General features: G+C 41.2%; 1 protein-coding gene across 3 annotated transcripts in view; it reads right to left on the bottom strand.

The window, feature by feature from the left end:
- The window catches only part of cadm3 (cell adhesion molecule 3), a 171,632-nt gene extending 154,296 nt beyond the window's left edge, over positions 1 to 17,336 (bottom strand). For all 3 annotated transcript variants that reach the window (XM_088336610.1, XM_088336601.1, XM_088336594.1), the window contains exons 1-2: positions 17,127 to 17,336; positions 9,470 to 9,648 (exon numbers count right to left, since the gene is read on the bottom strand). In XM_088336610.1, coding sequence (XP_088192736.1) covers positions 9,470 to 9,548 — 79 coding nt within the window. In that variant the 5' untranslated portion in view covers positions 9,549 to 9,648; positions 17,127 to 17,336. The remainder of the gene's footprint in view (positions 1 to 9,469; positions 9,649 to 17,126) is intronic.
- Positions 17,337 to 21,368: the final 4,032 nt, after the last annotated feature.

Consider the following 21,368-nt stretch of genomic DNA (forward strand, 5'->3'; position numbering starts at 1 on the left):
TGTCTTGGGTTCCTCGTGCGAAGCTCCCCAGAGGAGCTGAGTGCCTCCTTTGCCAACTGGCTGGTGAGCGGGACAGGGGCAGACAATTCATTGTGACTATTTATCGCAGCACTCTGACAAATTCCCGTACTTAAGGTGATGAAGAAAAGAAGCGAATTGAACTCTGATTAATGTCTGCTGCGGTGTGAACGGGGGCGGATGTTCTCATTTCCCGGCAGACGCGTCATCGCATTTGATCTAGTGTAAGTAATATTAGCATCTGTCTCCGGTGAGATGGCACATTTACTGAGGGAACAGCGCTTAAATACAAAGTTAGAAAAATATGAGAGTAGTGAATGCCGGATGAGATTGAAATATCTGCGAAAACGACAATTCAAAAGACAAATGAAAATGTGTTAGGGTCTTTTTTACGAAACGATGGAGGGTTGTGGCAGCAAAACCTGGCAAGGAGTTGAGGGTTGGGGAAGGTATTTTAAACGACATTTTGGGAAAGGAGGTTAGCAGCAAGAAGTAAAAAATAAAACCTTTATCTATATATTTTCAAAATATAATCTTAATTTCAGAAGTTTATTTAGGGCTGTTTTTTTTCGGATTCCTTCGATATTTAGAAACTTGAAGCGAGATACAGACGCTGCCCTACTTACGAAGGATGATCGTTCGTAAGTTGGATTTGTTTGTCTGTTGCTTCAGTGCTATATTTTGTATGTTTAAGTTTTGTACGAGTATGTTTAAGGCGCGTATACATCACCTGTATTGTTTTATACTGAAAAATTAACATTTTATAAAATAATATGCTCCATAAAGATAAATAAAGTTGAGTTTAACTTGCTTTTGGAAGATGCGCTTCAAGAAGTCCTCCTTCATGGTAAAACGTGGCTAAAAAAAAGCGTTCCGACCATTTTCTCAACTGCATCAAGCTTCTTTATTCCACTTTCATATCAAAAGAAACGGCTCACCTCTCCTTTACACTTTACACCAACCATATTGAATGGACGCACGAGATATTAAACAATAAAAATGTCAAAGTTCTTAGCGTGCTGGAGATACGGTATAGACATAGTACAGTATAGACAGTATGAAATGTTTACACACAAACTAGGAAGAGGAAGCAGATTTTTTGTTCTTCCGGGTGGATGCTGGGTTAACTCTCACAGCGCCACCACATGCCGGTAGTGGCGGAAAGAAGCACAACAGTACTGTCCTGTAGAAAGATGCACACAATACAAAATCTAACTTACAGCAATGTCTGGATATTTTTCGACATCCTGAAAAAAATGTTTGTATCTACCGTTTTTCATAAGTCTGATGGTTGTAAGAAGGGAATCGTCTGTACAGTTGTTAAGAGTTCATTTAGATCTATTCTACGTGAGTCTCATTGAAATGTAGGAATGCTACAGTGGACAGGGATGACAAAATTTAGTTTTGGGTGAGAAAAGTTGTCAAAACAAAAACAAATTGTATAGATTTCCCTTGGGTTGGTTTACAATTTGATGAAAATAGATCTATTTTATCATGAAAAGAAGACTTTTAGAATTGCAAAGAACAGATATTCCAGACTATAAGGCACACATGATTTTATGGCACACCCACAAAAATATTCTTTTGTGAAAGATTTTTCGTGTATATGGTGCATAAAATCAAAACTACAATAAGAGTGAAGCTTCCATTAAAACAAATAATCAAAAACTATAAAAGCATATTTCACAAAAAATGAAAATCGGGGAATCTGTTATACCCGCTGAAATTGAATCCTTCTTAATTGGTTACTGTACATAGAAGCATTTTCTTGTAATTATGTATTTCCGATTTTATTTACCATATTTTTGGTCTATAGGTGCACCAAATGATAAAAAACACTTTTGATTTTCTGGCAAATGCAGGCCTTATAGTCCAGATAATACATTGAATAAAATCCTAATGTATTTGCATTGCTCTTCCCTTGAAAATAATACAATTGTAAGTGTTTTATGAAAACACCAGACACAAACAAACACAGAGTAAAAAGGAAAGCATAGGAAGGCACAGATCAACCGTGTGAGGAAAGGCAATTAAGGAAGGCTCATCCACACGGAAAGGGATGTCAAACTGCGGTTGGAGGAAGGAATGATCAGACCTGTCCTGAGAAGGCACACCCACCCAGTGCAAAGGTTCCTTGATCAGGATCCATTTTAGTAAAAAGGGAGTAAAAGAACTGAAAAGACACGGACATATAATTTCAGAACTATCTAGGTAAGAAAAACAAATGAATTCTTTAACAAATGAATACATTTTTAAGAGGTCAAAGGGAAAAAGTATAGTTCAGGGAAAAAGTTGTGAAAAAATGTTTTTTTAGTATTATTTTTTATATGAATTGGGCGACGTTGGTTCGGTACCACTGGATTAAAGGTTAAAGAATCTAGTTTGTTCCCTCAATCTCCAAACACGTTTGTGCTGATTTAAACACGAATAATGACCCACCTTAACAAGCAAGATCAATCAAAACAGCACTCAACATGTCCATTTGCATTGGATACTCGCCCAGCCCACCTCATTGGCTACTAAAGAGGAGGGCAGGGCCCCCTCACCAACTATACACGCAATTCCGCACATACATTACCGACCAATATCAGGGGTCACCCGGACAATTTTGTGTTTTCCATGAAAAAGTCATACTTTTATTCATCCCAGAAATTTTCCAATGTCTGTGTTCATTTTCCCTCATCAATCTCTTCCTTTTGTTTGCTAGTCTTGGGTATGTCTTTTTCCTAGCCATTCTGCCTCAAAGGCCAGCATCTTCACTTTATAAGTTGACATTGGTGTCCTGTGGGTACTAATTAACAAAGCTGCTAGTTGAGGACCTACAAGGTGTCTATTTCTCAAGTTAGAGACCAATATGTTTGTCCTTTGCTCGGTTGCGCTTCCCACTTCTCTTTCTACTCTGGTTACAACCAGTTTGTGCTGATCTCTAAAGGGAGTAATACACACTGTTGTAGGAGATCTTCAGTTTCTGGCCAATTGCTCGCACGGAATGGCCCTCATTTTTTATTCGCTTTTTCTGGCCATTCTGAAAGTTGAAGCACATCCACAAATGCGATGCTTCAGAAACTCGACTCGGTTTTATAGCTTCTCTACACTGTTTTTAGCTTTTCGAACATCATTGCACAAGGGTTGTCCAACCCAGTGATTTTCAACCACAGTGCCGCGACAAACTAGTGTGCTGTGAGAGATCGTCGTGCCGTGAGAAATTATCCACTTTTTAAAATGTACAATTTAATAAAACATTAATGAATCATTTTCTTCAAATATGATGTCATTGTCAATTGTCTGTGCTATAAAAACTGGGGGTATTAAAAATCATATTGTAATTAAACTTACTTTTCAGTGTCATTTTATAACATTTTTGGTTAGTGGTGTGCCGCAAAATTTTTCCGATGTAAATAACGTGGCCTGGCTCAAAAAAGGTTGAAAAACACTTGTCTAACCATCTGTTAGGCTTTTAGCGCAATGAACAAACACAATGTGCTGCTTTGCTGGAAATGGGCCTCTATTCAGCGGTGTAGATATTAAAAAACAGACATTTGCAGCTTAAATAGTCATTTACCACGTCACCAATGTATGGGGTGTATTCCCGATCAGTTCCATGTGATAGTCATTGAAAAAAGAACAGGGCCTTTCCGTTAAAACAAGGAGATTTCGCAAACTTTTGAACGGTAGGGTATAATTTATCATTCACACACTATCAGTCTGTTCAGCAGGAGTTCAATCAAATTGCCGGTGATGCATGTGGGCGCGCCCCCGCGGAGATGTTGTGAAAAATGCGTTACAGTCACTTGCAATTTAAACCGGTAACAGTGAGGATCGGCGTTCCACCTGCACCTGTCTCAAATGGAGCCTTAGCGAGAGGGGATCGCTGCCATCACCCGGCAGGATCGATCTAACAACATAGCTTAACATTCCGTCGGGTTCCTTTGAAGATGGCCGCGGGGCGGGGGGGGTTGGGGGGGGGGGGGGGGGGGGGCTGAATATCCTTCCAAAGTCACACAGCCGCGCTACTGCAAGACACACCCGTCCGTCCTGCTCTGTGTTTGGAGTGCAAACACTTTTGTTATTAGAGTACACATCAAGGTACTGGTAGCCGCAGCCAAGCAGAGACTTGGCACATGATCATGTCAGTGATCTTTTTTCTTCTTTTGGGGGCGTCGGCATGTGCCTAAGTTTTACTCGAGCCAATAGACAGTGATAAATGCTTATAACTCAACAAGGCAAATTTTATCCATCCATCTAATTGCTGCACCAATCAAATTGCCCGGAGAAAACCTACAAAGATATTGGGAGAACATGCAAACTCTGCACAGAAAGGCCGGTAGCTGGAATTGAACAAGAGACCTCAGAACTGAGGAGCAGACGAATTAACTTAGCTTTATTACGGTATTCCATTTATTCATTTAGTCTTTTAATCTTTTTTTGTTTGTTTACATTTACAATACATTCCACAATTACGCTCGACATATTTTGCCAACCTCAGAAATTATATTGTGGAATTTAGAGAATAACCAATTATTGGTCTTCTTTTTTCTAGTTTTTCTCCCACTTTTTGACGAGCATTTTGCAAAATAAACAAAATCCTGCTTCCGATATTTTAACAGAGGGTTAAGCAAACCCTATGAGTCGCATTGGGTTAAAAATATTCGGATTTTTTTTTTGTATCACCCGACACGTCTCCGATACGTTACCATGGCAATATACGAGGGAAAAAGGTCATTTACATGGTCTGCATTTATATAGCGCTTTTTTAAGTCAATGAAGACCTCCCAAAGCGCTTTACAATGTGCTTCACACTTACCCATTAACTAGCTGCTTATTGGGGGCATGATTTAACTTTCTCTGCACTTTTTAGTAAGACTGGGCATTGATGACAATTATTCGATTTCAATGTTTTATATTATAAACATTATATCAATGTAATTTATAAGAGAATGAGAATGGAAATAAGTTTATAAACACTATAAAATGGAATGGGTGAAAATACGAAAAAATGGAATGGGGAAAAAATGACTAATCTGTCATCAAACAATGATCACAATTTTTCTCATTTTTCAGGGTCACATCTGTTTTTTGGGACATTGTTTATTGCATTTTTTGCAAATTCCATCCAGGAAAAAAGTTTTTAAAAAACTACAAAAATATGGAAATAAGTCTTAATAGAATAGCAGCGGTGATGTGCATTTATGAATAGACTGACATAAAGAAAGAAAGAAAGAAAAAAGAAAGAAAGAAAGGAAGGAAGACCAAAAGAGCAAGCGAAAGAGGAAAAAATGAGAGAGAAAGAGAGGGACAAAGAGAGAGAGAAAAATAGGAAAGAAAAAAAGACAGTGAAACAAAGAGAAAAAGAGAAGAGAAAAAAGAATGCGAAAGAAAGAGAAAGTGGGAATAAGTGAGAGTAAATGACAAATAGAGAAAGAAGAAGAGAGGGAGACAGATGTGAGAAATGAAAGAGAGAAAGAGAGAGGAGGGAGAGGGGTGAGGGATATAAAAATAGAAAGAGAGAGAAAGGGAGGACAGAAAGAGAGACACTGAAAGAGAAAGAGAAAAAGAGAGAAAGAGGGAGTAGAAGAGAAAGACAGTTTTGACAGATAGAGAAAAAAGTATAGAAAGAGGACAACTCCAATTTTTTTGTAAGTGGTTTCCTGGGTTTAACGACATCCAGTGGACATATTAAAAACTGCAGCTTGTTTTTCTTTTGCGCTTGTCACGGCGTCGTTTTGCGATTCAATCTGTTGGCGGGCCTAATATGGCCCCAAGCCCCTGTTCCAACCCCATAGGTACTGTATGGGTTGGTTTAGGATGGATTCTGCATATACAGAGACCTCTCGCTACTTCTCACTTTCAGTTATTGCTGGTTCACTCCCACTGATTTTGAATTGAATTGATTTTGTCTTTATTGCCATTAATATCATTGTACCTTGCATTGTGTTCTGCTAGACAGCACACCGCACGGACAGATTAGGGAAGGCGCTCTTTTGGGTGGATGTGACTGTCAGTGTTTGCGACTCTGATAGGCTGGTGTAAATTGTCAGTCACACAGCAGGTGGGCGCTGCCTCCATAAACAATCGAGGAAGCAAAGTGAGTGCTAGCTTTGAGTGGCTAATTACATTGAAAATAATTAATCAATTCAATCGGACTCTAAGAAAAGTCAAAAGAGCTCAACAAAATTGTGTTCACCATCACGTGCTTCCTGGGATTATTATCTTGGTTCCAGAAGTGACTCGGGCGGTGTCTGGGGAAGCAAAGAGCGGTGCTGCTATTCCGGCCTAAAAACTCTGCTAAACCACCTCTGTATTTTACCAACGCCAGGTCTATTAGCCATGAAACGATTGACTGGGAGTCAAAACTCGTGGGAAATAGCAACATTCGAGACGGTTTTATTTTAATCATCGGAGAGAAGTGGCTCAATTTGAGGACACTGAATGCTAGCGCGCAGCTAGCCAGCCTTTTTCAAAATTGCTTTTTACACTGAAAGGAGAAAACCCTCTGATTTAATTTTACGGTTGTATAATGACAATCAAACCATTCGTTCAACTGCAATTATGTGTCGTGTGTTATTATTTGTATTTCATTGTTATTTTGTTACAGTTGAATACTCTGTCATATGGAGGTAAATTTAACTCTTTGGGGACAATTATGAAGGTGTGACGCTACTCTGCGGATTTTCACTTTACGCGGGTGGTTTAGGTCCCCGTTTACCGGGACAACCAAAGGGATAGCTGTAGTGTGAAACGGGCTTTTGTTTATGAACAAAGTGACCAGAATTAGGATATAAATACTGTGGTCCCCTTTCCCCTAGATTGCCAAAGGTGTTTTCTTTTCAAAGTCGATAAAAGTTACAGCTAATCTGGGAGTATCACGGATACGGAGCTGGAAACATGTCAGGGGGTACGGTTCAGGTTGTGACGATAATTTTCCCCCGCACAAATGTCTGAAAGGCACCGGCGAATAAATGCCAACACAACGTAAATAAGAGCCAACACTGCCAGGGCTCCACTTTCCTTGGCACTCCCGTGTGAGAGGGGCTAAACTGTAATCTGTGTGCTACAAGCGCAATAATAAACACATTGCTCAATGAAGTGTCAATCAAACGGAAGCTCGCCGGGATGTTTGATAGCACGCTGCAGAGCGCCCTCCGTGTTTCTTTTTTCATAGCCGACAGAGCGCAGACGGATCCTCCGCCTGCACTTGTTGACTATCAAACGGGTCCAACGCCCTCGGGTTTCTCCCTCTGCCCGCTCTACCGCTCCGCCAAGTTCGTTGACAATCGGCACAGTAGTTTGTTTGTTTTTGCATTTTATGCTGGGACAAGAACTGCAAAAAGCAAGCCGTCATCCTTCAAACCCAGAAAAACACAGGAAAATGGATAATATTTTCTTTCAGCCTTCCTAAATAAAACATACCATGCTTATATGATAAATGTTTGCATCATTTTGAAATGAATTTCCCCTCACCTAAAAATCTCTTGGGTCAATAATAACTCAAATTGAGTCACAGATGAGGCGGTACGGCGGTTGGGTCATTAGCGCGGAGCCCCACAGTGCAGAAGTTCACGGTCCCCGCGTGGAGTTTGCATGTTCCACCCGTGTCTACGTGGGTTTCCTCTAGGCACTACCCTGTGACTGGCTGGCAGCCAGTTCAGGGTGTCCCCTGCCCACTTCCCGAAGATGACTGGGATGGGCTCCAGAACTCCTGCGAACCTACTCAGGATAAGCGATGCAGATAATGGATGGATGGAGTCTCAGATGAACTAATTTGATCCTACATTCTGAGTTGTTTTGTTCCCAATATCCTAACTGAACCATGAACCCTGTAGCCGTCGAGATTAACATCTAAATTTGATATAGGGGTTTACAATACCACAATTTTCAGACCGATAACCACATTTTGAGCCGTCATCGACACCAACAACATATACCGACATGATTCATTCATAAAATAGCAGAAAATACAGATAATACGTGTAATTGTTAACCATGAGTTGTCACTGTATAATGTAGTGCAACCGAAAATGAGTGCTAAAAAGCAAAAGGAAGAAGAAAAAACTACAGAGACTCAGAGTGACCAAACTGTTTTTTTCGAATTTTTGGGGGCCAGTATTTCACACCAGTTGCCGTAAGATGGTGGATAATAATTTAAACTCCTTCTAGGTAAGGCTCATGATATTTAAAATAAATGGAGGTACCCGTTGCAGTTAGATGGTGGACAGTCATTAGCTACAAGTTTTTTTTCAAATGCATGTTTATATGATAGTTTATTATGTATTTTTGCTGATTATATAAATCTCTATATTTTTTGTTTTCTTTTTAATAAATGGAGTTGTTTAAACCATGCACAATGTCCCTTTAAAATAACAAAACCCTATGAATATTTTCTTTGAATATTTTATACATTTAAAGGCAATTGACCATTGCTTTAACTTCAGGTTCTGTCACTGTCCCCACTACCTTGAAAAAGGCTTATCTTAGCAACGATACCAATACTTGGTCTCAGTACCTGCCCATCACTAACCATGTAACGACATGTATTGGTCAGAATCCAAACAGACTGCCGTTCAACAACCAAACCACGTAAATTCGGACCGAAACTAAACTGCACAAAAAAGATGCAAAACAGGCCGGTTCTTTTATCTTAAATGCTCGCTATACAAGAAATAAGAACAAGGAGATTGCATATGCTCATTTAACTATTTACTGGATGCCAGAAAGATTGAATACACAGCTGTGGAGCCTTTTTTAGCGTGACACGGAAGACGTATGTCTTATCTAAAATAGTGCCTATACTTAAAATGTCTTAACGCCCACCCACACAGGGAGGGGAGGCGACTTAGCCTCACCACTGCGCTACTAGTGTGAGACCCAATGGTCTTTACTTTTTCAAACTGGATAATGTGCGTAAAAGTGCTTTTAGATGGTAATATACAAAGCAAGGACAGGTTACAACAACCCAGCGGGTCAGTCAAGCTACAGTATTTAATATCTGAGAGGCCTCATCTAACAATATGGTTTATAAGAGTTCCGATCAAGATTACCTTATTCATCCATCAGGTACCCAATTGCACCATACATCAAATTTATACAGAGCCCTGCGATTTACTTTGGTTACATTAAGTGTTGATCAGGATTAAATGATAAAATGAACATATGCAGCTAATCATATCGAACTGTAAAGAAGATAATGCAAATGATGTCAAATGTCTCTGTTCTGTTTGCGTTCCCATGAATACATTTATGCCTCATACATAGCAGGAGCAACTAAGGGTGTGAGGAGGGCCCTGCGTTGTTAGTTCCACTCCAGTACTTCCCTTGTTTGAATATAAGAAAGCTGAAAAAAAGCCTCAGCAGATAAGAGGCAGAGCAAAAGATAAAACAATAGGATGCTGAGGGCAGAGCCCCCCCAGTGAAGGGAGCAGGAGGGGGCGAGTTACACTGAGGTGGTACTCACCAAAGACAACGTTGCTGCAAACCGCAGGGAGAAGCGTCATTACGCCGACAATCCATAACAGAGCTGATGGGAAAGCCATGCTTGATCGCTCTGATATCCCGCTCGCCGGCTTCCAATTGGTGGGCGGGGCAGGGGCGTTGGGGGGAAGTTCACAGGAGGAGGCCGATGGGTGGGGTTACCTGCAGGAAAACGTCAGGGGGGTTATTGCATGGCTGTCGGTTTACTCCCGCTGCGAATAAAACGACTACGCGCAAACATCGATCGGTTCATGTGATCGCACAGAAGGAGGGGTAAGGGGGGTTTAACGGGGAGTCGGGAATGATGGAGCGGTGGGGGCCGGCGTATTGACGGTAATGAGTGAGAGAGGAATGATGGGAGGAGAGGTGGGGGCCAGGAACGGGGTTTGAATGCGACCAAAACAACAGTGGTGGACCGCAAGTGCAATTAGTTTACTGCTCCAGAAGCAGGAGCGTGGTCGAGATGAGACAGCCAAACAAGATTTATTACTGGCTAGCACTAAGGAACAGCTACCAGGAATGCTAATGTTAGCATGTGTATTGACTGTTGTTTCTTCAGTGGGTAATAGTCAAGAAGTAGTGATAAAAAGTGCAGTGACCAGTACCAGGCCATGGGTTGTTTGATACAGGGTCTTGCAGAAAGGACAAAAAAATATATATTTTTTTTATACACAGTATCTAATCGAGAATACATACATTTTTCTACACCCCCTCGAAAAAAATCCAAGTTTGGTTGCACGTTATAACAAGGTTTTAGAGGAAAATACCACCTTATTTGAGCAACGATTGATCAGTCGCTGACCTGAGTTGCTCGGCATTGGTTGCAACAGCAATCGAAATTGTAACACAGCTCCTACTCATCAGCACACTACCTCTACTCCCACTATAAACTCAAGTCAAGACAAGTCATTTTTATTTGTATAGCCCTAAATCACGAAGAGACTCAAAGGGCTTCACAGATTATTACACTATATTACACGGACTATTTTTCAGCCGACGAGAAGAGTAGGTTATTCATATGCTATGGAGTAGAAGTGAGTTTTAAGCTTAGATTTAAACATTTCCAAATAATCAATTACATGAATTAATGTAATAATGAAATAAGTAAATGACTGACAGAAAATTTGAAAAAATAATGTTTTACGTAATCATATATATATAAGTTTATTACGTATATATATATATATATATATATATATATATATATATATATATATATATATATATATATATATTAGTGGCCAGCATGGCGGCACAGTGGTTAGCGTGTGTGCGGCAGAGTTCTGAGGTAACGAGATCGAACCTACTGTGTGGAGTTTGCATGTTCTCCCCCTGCTTGCGTGGGTTTTGCCCGGGCACTCCGGTTTCCTCCCACATTCCAAAAACATGCATGTTAGGTTCATTGGCCGGTCCAAATTGTCCCTAGATATGAATGAGTGAGCTAATTGTCTGTCCCTGTGTGCTCTGCGACTGGCTGGCAACCAGTTCAGGGTATCCCCTGCCAACTGCCCGAAGATAGCTGAGATGGGCTCCAGCACTACTGGGGATAAGCGGTGCAGATAATGAATGAGTGAACGAATATATATATATATATATATATATATATATATATATATATATATATATATATATATATATATATAGTTTATAAATGTGTATCATGCTCTAATGCTCTTATGTGGTCAGGGTTCAAGTGCTGCTGCCTTCCAATACCACAGAGGTGGGAAAACTTTTTTAGTAGGGTTGATAAAAACTGCAAAGTGGACCTACATAACTGCTGCTTATTTTGCTCTTGTCACGCAGGGTTGACAAATATTGGAATCCAGGGCTGAAACCTCCTACATTGAGCTGTAGACATACTGGGCAAGAGGGTGTGTTGAAGCGACAGAACCCATAAGGATTAATCCTCAGTTAGAATAGAAGGATCCATTTTATTTTTTTAACAAACAGACATTTAACAAATTATTTAAATTGATGAATCAAAAATGGATTATAGATTCGGACATCATTGAGGCCTCGTGGGAAAACATTATTCATGGGCAGAAGAATGATTACTTCAAAAAGACTGCATTTCAAAATAGTGACAGTCCAAACTGAAAACAAATTTTGGCTCCTCTCTTTGGCACTGAAAACGTTTCTGAGCAATTAAGCAGCAGTGAAACGCCAAATATGATCCTGTGATGACCCATCCTTTGTGATCTTTCTTTGTTCTACATGACTGGGTTTTAACCGTTTCTCTGCTCCTGTCATGACGGAGCCGAGCTTTTAAATGGGGAAGGTGAGTATTACAGTGAAAAATGGTCAATAGCAACACACGCCATGGAAAACAACGTTGGTGAGCGTGCCACGCAATGGAACGCCATCTCCTGAGCAGCAGGAGGCATCAATAGAGAGCTCCAAGCGGGAACGTACAGTGTGAAAGTGCCAATAGCCAAACTGAGTTGGGAAATGGGTCGGCAGCAAGCCATGCAGTAGAAAAGCAATCCATGCAGCGGAAAAGTGATCTTTTGGCAGTGGGAAAATGTCAATAGCAAACACTCCGATAGAATATTGACCCGCGTATTGGAAAATCATCCATTACGAGTAAGTGGAGCAGTGGTAGAATCAATTCTGAACCATTGAGTAGAAACATTTAAGGCCCTAAGTCATGAAAAATAGAACCTGCCTTCTAGCCTGCAAACTGAATGCGACCTTCAACTGTCAATCGAGTATGTTTGTACGACACATTTCAAACTATAGCTGAAAAGAGATACTTGAACGAAGTAGTTGTGTATTGAACCACACCATACACAAAACAGATGCCCAAACTACAGTCTACCAAGCTTGTTGGCTCGCCAACTAGCAAATGTATTAAACTAACTGCGGCTCCGGTATGTGGATCTGTGCCATGATTAAGCAGACAAAACGGCAGACGTCTGGCATAAAAGCAGCGAATAAGATACGAGCTGTTAGGAGCGCGGCCGTTCGGTCTTCGATGCTCCGCACGTGACGCGGCAACCGTCCTTGTGTGTACATACAGGGAATAGTCGCATTTAAAACAGAATATTCACAATATTCTGGTTTTGTAAAGCCCGTTGTTAAACTCAAAAATCTAATTATGCTCTTATTCGGACAACTAAAAGACTCGTTAAGGAGGTTGGGATACTCCTTTTATAAGGTCATGTGGAGCCCTTGATATTCTTCAATGCGTTATGTGTATTGTATTTCTTCTATGGCCTTTTTTCTTCTTCATTGGTGTTGCGCAGAACCTTGGTCTAATAATACAGAAACTAATAAAACACGATATAGCTGGCTAATTTGTTGATTTGTTTACAATATTTCAAATGTATTTTCTGTCACCGCGGAGAATAAATCACAATTGTCTTTAAATATACGTATATTGTGTAAAGCCAGAATCCTGGTAAGCAACGTTCGAGCACTTGTAAACAAACAAAACCCAGCAATTTGATGTAAAAAGTTAAATGCAGATTTGACATTTATTTGTACAATATATTGCTTCTCCCTTTACAAAGCTGTTACACCCAAACACTATGTATACGGGTTTAAGTCTTATAAATAGTCATGTAAATGACCAGTGCAAAAACGCCTTACCGAGAATAGTACAATACAGGAGTCCATTATGGTCTCGGTCCAACGACGAGTATGCCGATTAAATGGTAAGGGTTAGTCCTTTAATTTCACAATTTCTTTTCAGTGTGGAGTAAACCCATTCAAGATATCTCTGCTGTTTCTCCATTTAAATATATTTTTTCTCTGTTGGTGCTACAAAGAACTGTGGAGTTGTAGTATACAGACAAGTGATAAACAGCAACTCTGGCTTACTGGCTAAACAAGCCTCAAGTGCATTGTAATGCAACAGTCGTATCCATCCATACATAGTGTAAGTCCATTCCTCTGGCAAGCAACCAAGGAGCACAACTTGTTTACACACGAAATGAAATCCAATTATGGAGCAAGGAGGAAACAAGCAAGGTAAAGTAAATTGAATGAAATCCTCTTTTATTTCGTTTCAAAAGTTAAATGCAGAAATGACATCTATTTATATATTGACATTTCTCGTGCTTCGCTGCTTACGAACCGGTTATGCCCAAACGCATGTATAAGATGATGGTCAACTAAACAATTTTTTAGATTGGCTCAAAAACCCTAATTCTGATCTCAGTCGGACTCTTATCTGCATGTTAAAATAGTCGTTGAGTAATATCTTTAACTAGATGTAAGATAGGAAGCAAAACAGGGGTCATCTGGAAGCAAGCTACCATTGTTGACCCACTTTGAGTCGTCTGCTATTGTTATGCGCAGCCACTGATGCAATGGTCGTACTCGGAATCGGTTCAACAGAACAAGGGAGGCCTGACTCAGATCCAGGGCACAATTGCTGACTAGAATATCCACACCCGAAAATTTGGAAACCTGGAGAAGCATTCATGTTACATCTAAAAATAATGGGCACGAAATGTTGGAAATCTTACAAAATAAGACCTAGTTTGTAGTTCAGTCAATATATTTGCAAAGATTTCAAAATTGTTCTGCTGAGCTGATCCTTCGCCAAATAACTGTGACGCTTGCCCGTATAAGTCAGATGTACTTTGCCTAAGGGGCCCAGACTGGATCAGATAAATATCCGATTTTTTATCCACATACCAGAGAGGCCCAGGGTTGGGCTTTAAAAAAGGCCAGGACTCTTAGTACTGTGATGACCTGTGGTGTGAAGACAGCCAAAGGCTAAACAGCAGGAAAAGCCTTGGGGCTACATCCTGGTATGCTGCTACGCCACCACTTCTAAATATCGATGAGCTTGGTCCCTCTATCCTGGCAAGTGGCGAACACCAAGCAAACCAAGCGTGGATGTAAAAAGGCGCTGAAATTGTCATGTTGTTGTCGCACAGCGCTAACAGCCTCTTGAGCATTGAAAAACTGTCTCATGGAAAAGCAACCCAAGTGAGCCTCCAGATCCAAGAAAAAACAAACTTTGGGTAACAGGCAGGAGAGTTTCCTCAACGTCAGACAATCTCACCTGAGAGTAAGTCATGCAGTGTTACATTGTTTATGAGGGGATGGCAGGGATTAACATCAGCGATGATGCATGCAGTGAAAAGGGTTAACCAGCAAATACTATTTTATCCAGAAGTGGGCAAACTACGGCTCGTGGGTCTTTTTAATGCTGGATTATAAATATAACATTTATATTTATTCATAGATGCAAAGGAGAGATTCTGATAAGTCTACATTAGGGATGTCAAACTTTATTTGGCTCTGGGGCCGGATCCAGACTTTCTGTACTTAGGTGGGCAGGATCAGTTAACGAATGTATACTTCATATATGCAGCTTTGTTTTTCAGTACTATGCTTTATCGCTCAGCCTACATTAGTAGCCTACCCTAAATATTACAAACACAAAGGATCTTTTTGAGCACAACACTTTTATAAACAAACTTTGGGGAAAAATATCTCCACGTTTGGCATTGACTGTGTTATCTTGTTTATTTTAACAGTTAAGTGAATGCAGTTTTACACCTTAACCAAGTCACCACGCTATACAAACTCGAGTTTGTAATGTTTACCTTAATTGTTATACTGGTTTTAAATAAATGAAAGAGACATGCACAATAAAGGTTGTAGCAGTGCAGGACGTCAGCTCTTTTACACATTTGGGCCCTCTGGTGGCCAGATGAAGGGAGCATTTGATTTTGTGTTTGTTTTAAAAAGAATAACTTTTGATTAAAATGACCAAGAGCTTCGCCTCTTTTTCAGAAATAATCAAAAATATTTGGCGGGCCTGCGTGTCTAACATTCCTGGTCTACACAACCTTTTCTCTGAAGTCCATATGTCCCCCTGCTGCCGCATATTTTTCTAGCCGTTAGCCGGACTTTCCGTAATGTTTACATGCTAACACTACACAGCTTACTTACTACAGTTTAGCCGATTTAATCCATAAATATGTATTTTGGGTATGATATCGTCAGTTTGATTAGCTGGCGCTTAGCGTCATTGTTATCCTCGCTACGGTGTTCTGCAATTGGATTGGCTAAATAGTCTGACAGAGAGTAGTTAGTAGTTGTTCAAAAATGTTTGCAATGTAGCAAAGGATTATTGTAATTTACAATTATTAGTATTCCTTTACTTTAGCCATCATACGAGTATAACTCGTTTGTTGTATTAGACTGTGCCTACTACCGCAAAAGTAGGTAAAAGGTTTCAGCTGGCTTAATCTAGTCATGAAAGTTGATAAAATCAAAATATATAATAATGTGTATTGTACAAATAAAAAATGATTCAGGATCTAGTATCAGTATTGTCGCACACACACGCCGCCGCCCGCCATGGTCAAGATCCGGTGTTCTGCTGATACGTCCTACCCTCGTGAGATGTCCTACCATAGGCTGATCTGACAGCCACATCTGCCGAAAGGCATTTTGAGCCAACGAAAATGTCACGTAAGACAAAAAAAGAAGAAAATCATAATCATGATCGGTAGGACGAAAACTCGATATCGGCCTTTTGCTCATTTATGAGGATGTGCACTGGGCCTATAGGACGTCACGATGGGTGGGAAGGAATTTTGAAACACAGCTCATCCCTGAAAAGAAAGGTGAAGCTTTACACCAAAAAATAACAGCAACCAGATGCTGAAGGTGGTGTATCTGAGTCAGATCAGGAGGCATCTCCTGCTACTGGTAACCAAACCCCATACCCCCAAAATGGGCTGGAAAGGGATGGACGCAGCCAGACTGGACTTGCTCAAGACACACCATAGCAAATGGTGCCCCTACAACCCAGGTGGTTAAAAGATATATGAACCGTGACTGCAGTTGTATCTGATCAGAGACTGTCAGCAAAAACAAAACAAAACAAATCAATCGGTTTATCTCCTCCTTGCCCGGCCCCTCTGACATTTTTTTTAACCCAATTTGGCCCACGACTGGAAAAGTTGCCCGATATAATCGATGAGCAAGAAAAATAGCATCAATTTGGCAGTGGAAACTCCGGTGTCAAAATCATCACAATGACTCGCTGCATGTGAAGTAAGTGAGTAAGTGGTGCCGCGTCATAACAGGGGACATCCGTATTTTTCAGTCAAGCTAGATTATAAAACCGCTTTTAATAAGAATGAACAAAGCATCACTTGGGTGCACCTGTCTCACTCAAACACGCACACACGCGAACGTCTGGAAATAGCCGTGCGCGTGCACGCTCATTGTCACGGAGCGAGGGAGCGTCGCCTGCGGGACGGGCGGACGGTTAGGGCGGGGACAGAAGGTAGGAGGAGGGGAAGAGGGAAAAAAGAAGGGGTTCGATTGTTGCAACACACTTTATCACGTCATAACAATAATGGCCGACCCTAACAACGCAAGAGCATGATGATGATGATAATGGCGATAACGATGATGATCCCACTTTAGAAAACTATGAGCAGTGAAAGCATTTTTTTTTAAACTTAAAAAGAAATAAAACAACAAAGAGATTATGATGACGATCTTGCATCGCAGATTAGTGCGCGCGTGCGCACCGGGCAAGGGAGCGTGCTGACCGCACGCACATTCCTGCAGACGCGTGACAGGTGTCTCAACTCTCACGCTCCCACCAATAACACCAAAAAATATACAACTCAGGAATGTTACTAAGTGTGTGCACGCACCGTAACGTTCCGCCTCCCGGAGTCTCCACTGAGATCCGCTGCTCGCTTCTCACTTCCCGCGTGATGCGCTCTTCTTTATTAGGGTTCGCTTCTTTTCTTTTACTCCACACTGCTTTATCCAAGTGACTTCTTCACCTTTTTCTCGGTTGTTTTTGTTTTTGTTATGCACTCCCCTTTTCACGCGCTTCTCTGCACACGGCTGCCGCTCACTGCAGCAAAACACAGTCTGGGCTGGAGAGTGAGGGAGGGGCGAGCGAGGAGGGAGAAGATGGAGGGGAGGGTAAGAGAGAGAGAGAGGGGGTGAGGGAGGGAGGGGATTTTAATAGCATTTGGCCCATAACGACAGAACAGAGTAAGCAGGGGCCAGAGCCAAGCAAAGAAAAGGGAGGGGTGTGTGAGTGTGTGAGTGTGTGTGTCTGAAACGTCATCATCACGTTTGTGGGTCGAAATAGAGTGAAGGAAAAAAAGCCTACAAATAATAGATGGAGCTCTGCGACTGGCTGGCAACTAGTTCAGGGTGTCCCCTGCCCACTGCCCGAAGATAGCTGGGATGGGCTCCAGCACCCCCGCGACCCTACTGAACATATGCGGTGCAGATATTGGATGGATGGATAATGGATGGATTGAGGACTAACATATATACATCCAGTGGGTTAAATAAGTTTTTCGTCAACCAATAGTTGTGTGAGTTCTCCCACTTGAAAATTTGAGAGAGGCCTGTAATTGTCAACATGGGTAACCGCAACCGAAAATCATATTTGATTTGTAAAGAATTTACTTGTAAATCATGATGGAAAATAAGTATTTGGTCAATACCAAAAGTTAATCTCTTTTTGGCAATAACCGAGGCCAAACATTTTCTATAAATCTTCGCATGCTTCTCACACACAGTTGCTGGTATTTTGGCCCATTCCTCCTTGCGGTTCTCCTCTAAAGAAGTGATGTTTTGGGGCTGTCATTGGGCAGCACAGACTTTCAACTCTCTCCACTAATATTATATAGCGTTTAAATCTGAAGACTGGTAAGGCCACGTCAAGACCTTGAAATGCTTCTTACGAAGACACTCCTGGCTATGTATTGCTGATGGAAAGATATTTTCACTCAAAATCTCTCAATATATGGCCACATTCATTATTTCCTTGACACAGATAAGTTTTCCTGTTCCCTTTGCAGAAGCATAATATTTCCACCCGTATGTTTCACAAGGCGTATGGTGTTCAGATGTAATTCAGTATCCTTTCCCCTCCAAACACGAGAGCCCGTGTTTCTACCAAAGGGTTCTATTTTGGTTTCAGCTGAACATAATGTTAGGTTCATGTCCCCAACATTTTTAATAAAACGCTCTGCAATATAGGACAAAGAGAATCGGTTCTTTATAATTAGTTACTTTATTAATCATCATATTGAGAGCCGCCGACATTCTGTTGTTAGACATCTTTTCGCTCGCTCTGCCCTGCTTGCTGCGCTCTGGCTCGGCTCGGCTCTGGCTCTGAGGATCTCCTCGAAAAACCTCCCTTCTAATATTCAGTTTTTGCCTTTGCTACGTAGAGTTGATTAGTCTTCTTTCGAAGGTCTGCTTTCCATCCAATGATGACAGGTGACCTTGGTCCTGGGAAACTCCTTTTTCCCAGGCTCTTTGGTGAAGAACAATCTTGAGTTATGGGATGCCAGGTCAGGATGTATTTCGTTGGTATGTGAGAACAAAAACACAGTCTGTACATAAAAAAACAACTCATGGCCTTGGAGTTTAGTTTACGGGCTGAGAACTCTTCAAAATGGCTGAGAACACATATAACATATTAAATGTCAACTGTAGGATAAATACAACTCCATCATTCCCTCCTCTTTATCCTATTGGTGATTTAATACTTCATTCAACTGTCACTTCGCAATACGATTTTCAACAGAGAAATCATGAACACAACAACAGTTGTTACACTTAGAGGTTGTCGTCATAATGACCAGGATCTGAGTAAAAATCATGAAAATGCAGAGACAGGAAATCATCATCAACATTTGTGTCATTACAATTTTCACCATCGTCATTTTTATGGTAATTGCCAGAGTCATCATCAGCATCGGTGTCCGAGGGCAACAGAGCATACAAAGGTACCATCTTTGCCTGCATTGGGGCAAGAGCTGTTGTAATTAGTCTCGTTAGCAATGTTCTTATGCACGGAATACAACAACATCCACACAATGTGAGAATTGCCGCAAAAACGGCTATAGCCATATATTAATATTTTTTATATTTCCCAAACGTATCTCCAAAACCATCCCACATTGATGTGTCAACTCCTGAGTGGTCTTTCATCTTGTTGTTAAGTGACCTGAGGCCTTCCAGGGCCTTTGTCAGACTTCCGTCTGCTGCCGTGTTGTTCGGTATGAACGTGCAACATTGGTCACCAAAGATAGAACAGACCCCTCCCTTTTCAGCCAGTAGCATATCAACAGCAATCCGGTCCTGGAAAGCCATGAGGGAGGTAGCAGAGAGTTGCTCGTGTATGGCGGAGAAACCTTGTTCTGTTTTGTTTCCTAACTTCTGCACATTGAAATGGATATAGTTTATTCTGTCAACATTTTTATTAATTGTACACTAATAACAAATCAAAGATTTAAAACCCGCTGCTACTAGATCTGCTAATTTGTATTCATCTGGTACGCCTCTTGGAACACCGATGCTGTCGATGTATGTAGGATCATTGTCACTCCAGGCATAGGTAGACCTTTACTTTTCCATGCATGTGGTAACAAGCTCTTCACAGATGTTAGCAATTCAGGGATTGTGGTGGCGGTTATAGACACAGGTAAAATAAGAGACACAGATGCACACAATCCCGTGGTATTGTACGGTAGTCTATCATACAACTTGTCTTCTCCACACCACCACCAGATGTCACTCCGGGAGAGTGGTTTAAATGTTATATTGACTGTCAACATTTGGTGACATTGTATATCATTCAGACTACACACAACACAATCAGTCATGACAGCATGTGCCGCCTGCTCAGCCATTAGCAACCAGTTGTTATCTATCCTTGAAATTCCTGTGGTAACTTTGAACCACCCATCAATGTCTTCGACTGACATGCTTACTGATGTGATATTTGTCGTTACAGAGTAGTTACTTAATTTTGGCTGATCAGTCGGTTTCATACTGTCATTTACACACACTACGACCGGGAAAAAGGGGTCCATGCCCGAGGACCAGGCCCATAACGTGAAACCCCAGGACGTGCTGTTAAAAAAAATCGGATCCCGGAGGTCGAATTGTCTGGTTTGTAACGGTTATAGTCAGTTGTAAATTGCTTCCTTGATACTGCAATTTAACCCGATTTTTGAAATACTGGGCCTCAGAGCTGTCCCCTGGGGTCCAGTACTCCCCTGCTTCCGTTATAACCAAATACTCCCACCCTTGGAACGCTCCGTGTCCAAACACGTACCACCAGTACTCCTCCCACCCTTGCCCAGTAATATGTGTTGGCTGTCTCCCTAGACTGCCTCACTGGAACCCTTTTAAAGAGGTTATCGGTATGGACATCACAATGGTGGCATTTGGTGGCACAGTCACTGTCACAGAGTTGTTATAGGTCCACGATATTAACCAAGGAGTGCACGTTGTGGCGTGTTTACTGGAGAGTCGGCACATTCCACTAACACCCCTGCTTTTATTAAATTTTCAATCACTGGTTGTATCCCAGCCATAGCATCTGGCTTGAGTGGATATTGTTTTATTCTAGGGCGATGCTCTGTTTTTGGTCTGACTACTACAGGAGATGCCCCTTTTACAAGGCCCACGTCAGTAGGCCCCTGAGACCATAATTTCTCGGGAATCTGGTCAACAATTCCTCGTCCTCTCCGGTTAAAAAGATTTGTCATTCTTGTTCTTCTATTAAGTGTACTTCTGACTGCACTGTCACCGACCAGAAAAGAGCCTTTCTCCTTTGTACACAAATTTTTCCAAGTCTTGCCATTTGATGCTCTTCTTTTTGCACAACGAGATATGCGGTACGCATCTATCCATAAGCCAGTTATGCTGTTTAAACAGTGACTTGAGTGGGTCAGGTAAGAATACTGCTGCTATGGCATACATTATTTTGTACACACAGTTACCATAAACACAAATCATTATTCAAGTAAGCACAATCAGTTTCATACTTATGAACAATTATTTTCCAAAGCAAAAACGCAACAGGATTTGCAATGAGCGTTCAAAAATTGGCATCTGAGCGTCCATTGAAG

Source organism: Urocampus carinirostris, chromosome 1 (assembly GCF_059441175.1).
Source record: "Urocampus carinirostris isolate Australia breed hairy pipefish chromosome 1, RoL_Ucar_1.0, whole genome shotgun sequence".
Classification (NCBI taxonomy): domain Eukaryota; kingdom Metazoa; phylum Chordata; class Actinopteri; order Syngnathiformes; family Syngnathidae; genus Urocampus; species Urocampus carinirostris.